We start from the raw sequence: 7,767 nt of genomic DNA, 5'->3' as shown, positions 1-7,767 counted from the left end.
AAGTCTTTTTCTTACGAAATGCATGACATTCAAAAAAAGACAACAAATAAATACTACATGTACAATATGTAGCAATGAGGTAGAAATGGTTTTAAAGAACAAATGTCTGAACGCACATCTGATGAAAAATATTTTAAAAAAAGAAAATGAAAAGCCTCTAGCAACCGCATATAAACCACAAGAAGAAAAACAATAATTAAAAAAAAAAAAGAAGAAAAAAGAAAAAGAAAAAAAAACACAAAGTTTAGGTTTGGAAATAAACTTTTGCTTCTTTCTCTATTATAAAACAACAAGAAGGAATGAATGTGCTCCCAACCTTGGTGTAGTACAGAACCATTTTATAAATATTTAACATTCTATAGGACTGATTCATATATTCTCACACAACTCTGTGGCAAGGCTGACCCATACTGCCGACATTCTACATATCACTGAGACAGGGAGGTGAAATTTTCCTGCTTTCAGTCTAATTGTCTTTGACAATTGCAGTGCCTAGTGCTACACTGCTTGTGTTGTATTTAAAAACAGGGGAAAGAGTAGAGACTTGTTCATTAAAGATGCAGTATCCCTGGTTCACAAAAATGCATCTGGCAGGTTCAAAATCGAATGTCAACCAAAGGTCCTTGCAGAGTGTGAGCTTCAGTTCATGTATTGGTTAGTCACCAGCACAGCTGGTTTTTTTTGAATTCTGAAATAGTAATATCTCCATGTTTACTCATGTGCTTCATATAAATCTGCAGATGATTAAATGACGTTTCTTTTTTTTTTTTTTTTAAGTAAAGAGACAAAGCCATTGTTTGGACATGGTGTGTATGCACATATAAATATTATATACACACATGCACACATACAAGATGGAAGGAGTTAGTGCTGTGAGGACAAAGTTAGCTTTCAGAGCTCATGATGAAAACCAACAGACATAGATTATTATACATTGGAGGGATGACTTTCCTAACAAGGGCAGAAATTGGGAGTAATTCCTTTAAGTCAACAAGGTTATACCACCTTCAGATTGGTGTAAGTGAAAGGGTAGGAGGCCCTAGAACCTTTGGTGGCCTTGTTTTGTGACAAAGTGTATCCTTCAGATATGAGTTATGCACTCTCCCTCACAACAGAGTGCTTCAGAGAGAAATGCAGGGGGATTACAAGAACACCTCTTTACCTGAAGTCATATGTAGTTGTGGAGAGTGAACACCCTGGTTGGATCCCCAAATTTACTTGCAACATATTAACATCTCAACATAGGAGTTAATTTGGATCTTTTTGATTAGATGATCCCCTAGTGAAAAAATCCTAAGAAAAAAACCCACCTAAATATGACCTTGTACCATTATACAGAGCATAGCCTCCAAATAGCTGGTAAAGACCAGCTAAACACTCAAATGGTGTTTAGCCTATGTATTTTAGTCAGATGGTTGATTATCCCCTCAGTAGATTTGTAATCCTCAAGAAAACATTTTGCCCATCTATCTGCATTTGAGTAGAATGCAAACTGACTAATAGATAAATAATCCGTGTGAAAGTAAATAGCCTTAAAGTAAACTGCCTTCACATTCCATTGATCAGCTCAGTCAGCAAACTTTTTTATATTGTCACCAATGTTCCAAATATTTTGAAGAGAAACATGCCAGAAGTACAGAGTATTTCCATTTCTGTCTCACATAAGGTCATTATGAACTCCTCCTTGAATTGATATTGATCCTTCAGCTTGCAGAAATATTCCTCCAATTTATTTTATTTTTATTGCCGTAGGAATTGTTACTGAAGGCACAAGGAAGAAAATGAGCTGATGTAGAATGGGATCCACACATAAAAATACTACGCAAAGCATTTGCAGTGATAAGCTGACACAGCAGCTGCTCTTTAACCATTTCACGTTTCTTAAAATCCAGCAAACAACTGGGTGTTTCTGTGGCAGCAGACCCTGGCTTTGCCCGGTCATTAAAGACAGCAAACAGCTTTCTACCATGGATATGTCAAAAACCAGCTAGTATTTCATCCTGAGGATACCATTAGAACATACTTTGTCTCTCTTCTCAAAAACAATCCTAACCTTTGGGACTCACTCAAGTTCAGGGGGACTCAGCTTCAGCATCATGCTTCAGCCCTTCCTGGACATTCCTTGATGAGGAGGCTGCCAAGAGGGGTGAAGGACCAGCAGCGTGCCAACTCCTGCTCACTAGGGAGAAAACAGGGCTAAATGTGGGAGGAGAGAGGAAAACAGAAGGAAGGAGAGTATGTAGTGGGGAGTTCAGCCAGCTCAGCCTCCTGGGTTGGTGAAAATTCTGTCAAAGGAGTTAAGGTGGCCAGAAACTGCTTGAAAAGATGGAGGCGTATCCTGTTAACAGCACCAAGCCAAGATCTTGCCAAATTCAATAGACGCCCTTCCTGAGTGATGCCAAGGATAGATGCTGGTAAGAAAAGATTTGGGTAACAGTCTGGCTCTGTCCTCCACTCATTGCAGCTGCTGTTGTGATGGGGTGAAGTTTTCAGCTTCTGCTGCCCCAAAGCTGAATCAAGCCTGGAGAGCGTGAGCATGTGTGTGTGCGTGTGGAAGCTGCATTTTCACACCATTTCAGTTCCTGCCCGCTTGTCACTTTGGTTAACATTTGAAAAATCCATTTCCAGAGTGACTTTTTAAAGAGAATGATTTAAAGCTGGAAGCCAAAGGGACCATCTACAATTTAATTTGCTTTTAGTTTTGTTATTGGAAAAAAAAGAGGTAAAAAAAAAAGAAATCACACTGGGGGTAATCTTCATTTTACCAGCTGCAAAATCTGTTAGAAGTACAGTTTTAGCAGAAATGGCTTAAACAAGAGTTGGTTTATCAAAACTTGCCCGAGCCTTTCAAATAAGCACAGCTCAAAGACATTGCCTTTTGTAGCTGCCAAAGACAGAAATTGGGTCAGCGATCTGCAATAGCATACTTGCCAGTGTGATCAGCGTGAACCTACACTAGTGGGGACATCAGGATCTCCCAGATATGAGGATGGTGAAATGACCAGGATGAAGAAGCAGCCTGTGGAGGTTTAGGGAAGCAGAAAGACCGGGTCATTAACAAGGACCATGGACTCTAATTGCTGTTGAAAGGAAAAAGAAAAAAAAAAGAAAGAAAAAAAAAAGCAGGTGATGTACTTAAGTTGTACTTTCAACATCCTTAATGAAAGGCACTGTTTTTAAAATGGTACTTTTATGTTTAAAACATAAAGTTTTAGATAGACAAAATGTTTGCCAGGAATCCATCTTAAATTAGATTTTGGTTTATTTGCTCTGTTTTTTAGCATGTTCTATCTAAATATATATATATATATTAAAAGAAAGGTAAAGTAGTAATCAATAGTCATTTTCCAGCAATATCACAAAATCCCTCATTAGCTTTCTGAATGCTAAATGTCTCCATTGGTTCAACAAAATGGACAAGATCTGTACAATTTTTGAGAAGACAAGCATGATCTACTAACAGATTGGTATCTCTCTTCTTGGGGCTTTTCAGTGCATTTTTTCAATGGTTTTGAATGTACATTACTTAACAGAAACATTTAAAACCAGTGCTTCGCAACAGTTTTGTTACTGTCTCTTTAAAGTAAACAAACAAAAAATACATTCAAAAAAGCAAGGCTGTTTTGCTCACGTGATGGCAGAGGCTTCGGGCAGCTGCAACGTACACTGCTCCTGCTCAGAGACATTACCCAACATCAGTCAGCTGTCACAAAAAGAGTTGCACAGAAAGCATTAAAGGATAAAAAGAAAGATGGGGGGGGAGGATGGGAGAGGAACTGAGCAAAATGCCACACATGCCAGCTTGTCTTTCCAGAAGGAAGACACCAGAATATGTGTATTTGGGGGAGGAAAAAGGGGGATAAAGAGCACTAGCATAGAGAAAAATTGACTTCAGGGGAAAACCAGCAGCTCTCTGAAACTCGTTTAGCAGGTTCACATTCCTAATGTAATCTGACTTTTGTGTTGGTTTTGGTTTTTGTCCTATTTCTTACTTTGCTTTCCAAGAGAAATGTAACAAAACTGAGGTAGAAATAATGGTGGGCACACTCCAGCCTGGAAGATTTCTAATGGATGCTAAATGAAGATTGCATTGAGGACAATGGAGTTGTACGCACACAACAAAAACTCAACTTTACAGTTTAGGAAGGAAAATAAATGTACTTTGAGGGTTCGGTTTTGCTTTGTTATTTGTACTGTTTGTTTGGTCACAGTCTACTGCATTGCTATAAACAGCTCTGCAACCCATAGCTCTGCCAGTGACCTACACTGATTCCACTCCCTACAGCTCCACCAAAATAACCTCAAAACCACGACCAGAGCCGTGTAATAATGGCCAGCAGTCACAGCTTAAGGTAATATGCCTCTCAGAGTCCTACCAAATCTTACGTTTGACTGTTTCAGCTGCTAACATAAACCAATTAAGTGGCTCTTTGTTCATCTATACACCTTCTAAAGACTGTATCACGTAATTATCAAGGAGCGATATGCTGAAAACTCTTACAGTTTACCAACAAGAAAAATCATTCTGGTTTGATCTGACAAATTGGCAAAAGAACCATTTCTTAACACTAGGAAATTCTTCTGTTTCTATTTCAAAAAAACAAACAAACAAAAAAACTGTAAAGCTTCAGTCATATCACACTTTAGTTTTTTCCTGGATACATTCAAAGTAATTTTCCTTGCCATTTTCCAATTGTTGAGGTAAACATACATATTTAATATAAAGTAACATTGAAGCCTAGCCTATAACTCTCAGCAGTACATAGTGCTTTCAACACATTCCTTTGAGGTACTGTACAAATCACAATCACTTTCCTGAGTTTTTGCAGACAGAACATTAAAAGAAATGAACTGCAGAAATTAAGGTCCAGATTACCATTACCCTGTTTTACCTGTTCTTAGTTTAACACCACAGAACAGACAGGATTGAGGAATACTGTTGCTCTTAGAATAGCAAAAATCTGGTTCTCTGTCGCAACACAACCGTTCATCTCTTTAGTCCAATAATGTTTGAAGTTAAAGCTCTTTATATTAGCACATGCCACCAATGTAATTGTGAGGCAAACAAAAAATAAAGCACCACTTCAGGCACTTGACAGCAACTAAATCTCAAGAACAGCAGAATGGAATCAACACACAGGGTTCATGTCCTTCTGAAATCAACCCACTTGCACCTTGCTCCTTGGTGAGTATTGTCTAGCTTGAACAGAACTGAGCATCAACATGCGCTTTCTGTCATGTGTGGCTTTTTCAGAACAGCAGCTCTTGTTTGATGCGCTTTTCCTTCAAGTCTACCCTGGCTCTTTAGAGGCAAGGTAAATTGTAGTCTTCCCAGTACCCTTTGCAATTTTAACACTACTGAAAAGGGTTCTCTACCCTATGTAGCAGGTTCTGTGTGTGCCAACATTCATTACTTTTTTTTTTTTTAAGTAGTATCACTGACTGCAACCAAACATTTTGTTCCATTCAACATATGTATCAAGCTCTTTTTGAGATATGCTAGGCTGTATCTTGCAGAAAGCATTTTCAAAGTCTTGATATGTAACTGGCCTCAACTGGCTGGGCATAATGGCTGAAAGGTCTGTGGCTGGCATGGCATGGAGTGGGCCCACCACTGCTTCCTGACACAAGTGAGCCACATCTAGTCCAGAAAAGCCTTCTGTGCGCTGGACAAGCAGTGCAACCTCCTTGTCATTGAGACAATAATTGTGCTGTGAGAGCAGTTGTACTATTATCTGGTGCCTCGCTGTGCTGTCAGGAAGTGGGATTAAAAGTCGTTTCATGAAGTACCTTCGAAGAGATTCATCGATTTCTTCCGGTTTACTTGTGGCGCAAATTACTACTATTTGGTCCTCAGCAGAAGTCAGTACAGTGTCCAGCTGCATAAGGAACTCGGTTCTCATCCGACTTACTGGACTGTGTTCTTCACTCACTTGAGAAGAAAGAAGCATATCAATGTCACTAACAAAAATCACCGAGGGTTGGCGACACCTTGCCACAAGGAACGAGGCGTGGACAATTTTTTCTCCTTCCCCTAACCACTTTGTGACAAGGCCAGAGCCAGTGATTTTGAAAAACGTGGCCCCCAGCTGACTAGCTATACATCTGCCCATTAACGTTTTGCCTGTTCCCCGAGGTCCGAATAAAAGGATGCTCCGAGGTAGAGCAGTCAGTCCATTGAATGCATCTGACCTCAATACTGGCCATAAAACCTCCTCTTTAATGACGGCCTTTACTAGATCTAGGCCAGCAATGTCATTCCAGTCCACAGGAGGTCCTTGGTTGATAATCTCATTGGTAACAAGGTCAATGAGGTGTGTGTCAGTATTCTTCAGTTGCTCGTCCACAGAGTGGTTGGATGAGGTAGCTGCACGAAGTCCCGGGCCTTGCATTGGGTGAGGAAGGAGCTGCCTGTGCTCGTCACCGTGCTCATTCATTACTGGGGAGGTATACTTCCCAAACGAGTCACTCGATCTCGAACCCAGCGAGTTTTTAGCAGTACTATAGGATGGGGGTGTTAGAGCCCTGCTGGACTGGCTGCTGAATTTCCTCTGCTGTTCAGAGGACATTAGCTGCTTTGTTGGCTTAAATGCTAAGGATGATGTTTCAGCACTTCTGTCAAAACCATTCCCCCTGTTTGCATTTGAAATGCTGTTGTCGGGCATTCGATACATGGGACTCTGTGTAGATCTCTGTTGGCCATAGCTGTAATTTCCATAACTGGAGTCCATTTCTCCTTGCCCTGCCATGTAGAAAGCTTTCCTTTTGAGAGAGCTGGCTGAAGTGTTTGTCAGGGCAGATGGCGCAATGGGCGTCAGACCATGGCCCTGGTAGGAGTAGCTGGGGACGGTGGTGGGGGGCAGCGGGGTTGGAGCAGGGATTCCTGACGGCAGGTATGCCGAGGGTGGCGGGGCACCCCCGGGGCTGTACCCAGGACCAACAGCAGTTTGAGGAGGATAACTGGCAGATGGGTAGCTGTAACTGGAGAGGTTAGAGGTCCCGTTGTAGCCAGGGACCAGGGCTGGTGGTGGTGGTGGTGGTGGCGGTGGCTGTAAAAGCCCCGAGCTATGCAGGGGGGACGGATGAGGAGACGGAAGTGCAGGTGCTGGCTGGCCGCTGTAACTGGTATGCAAGTACGAGCCATTGTATCCTGTGGCATATTCCTGAGATGGGAGCCCTGAATGAAGACTGGGAACAGTGTGACTTCCACAGGTGCTGCTGGAGTAACTGGGTTCAGCCAGGTTGCTGGCCACCCCAGGTGAACTCCCGATGCTGGCTGAGACGTCTGTGGGAGGGAGGGCTGCACTTACACCGGCTTTGCTGGCGGTGATAACGTCTGGGACACAGTTCATGGGATACACACTCTCTGAATTCAGCGAAGGCTGCCAGGGCTCGCTTTCATTCTTCCGACCATTCACCAGCCCCGAGGGAGCTTCAGAGTAATTGCTGAGAATGGGCCGCTCGGCCGGGCCTTCCAATATACCGGAGTATTTTTCTGCATACTTTTTCAAGAGGTTGGAGGCGGTGAGAGCTGAGATGTCATCATTGGCCCAGGCATACTGGTAGGTGCGCTGCAAGTGCCCCCGGTAGGCTTCCACCTTGTGGGCAGGGGACCGGGTGGTGGAAGTGATATCAAAGTGCTGTTCTGGCCACTGGGCATGCTCCGGCGTCCACTGCATCTTCAAGCCTAGGGCGGCAGGGAAAAACAGAGTTAACAGCAAGCTCAGCCTTTTTCCTAAGCATCTTAAGCAAGTTCTTGAGTTTACC

At 42.4% G+C, this 7,767-nt stretch overlaps 1 protein-coding gene across 28 annotated transcripts in view; it reads right to left on the bottom strand.

The window, feature by feature from the left end:
- Positions 1 to 7,767, bottom strand: part of FIGN (fidgetin, microtubule severing factor) — a 387,924-nt gene that overhangs the window by 2,062 nt on the left and 378,095 nt on the right. For all 28 annotated transcript variants that reach the window (XM_080601236.1, XM_080601247.1, XM_080601246.1 and 25 more), the window contains one exon: positions 1 to 7,687. This exon is cut by the window's left edge and continues 2,062 nt beyond it. In XM_080601236.1, the coding sequence (XP_080457362.1) occupies positions 5,436 to 7,679 (2,244 nt within the window). In that variant the 5' untranslated portion in view covers positions 7,680 to 7,687 and the 3' untranslated portion in view covers positions 1 to 5,435. The remainder of the gene's footprint in view (positions 7,688 to 7,767) is intronic.

Source organism: Anser brachyrhynchus (assembly GCF_964034855.1).
Source record: "Anser brachyrhynchus genome assembly, chromosome: 7".
Lineage (NCBI taxonomy): Eukaryota > Metazoa > Chordata > Aves > Anseriformes > Anatidae > Anser > Anser brachyrhynchus.
Note: the sequence above shows the minus strand (reverse complement) of the source record. Positions and strands in the feature narration are given on the sequence as shown.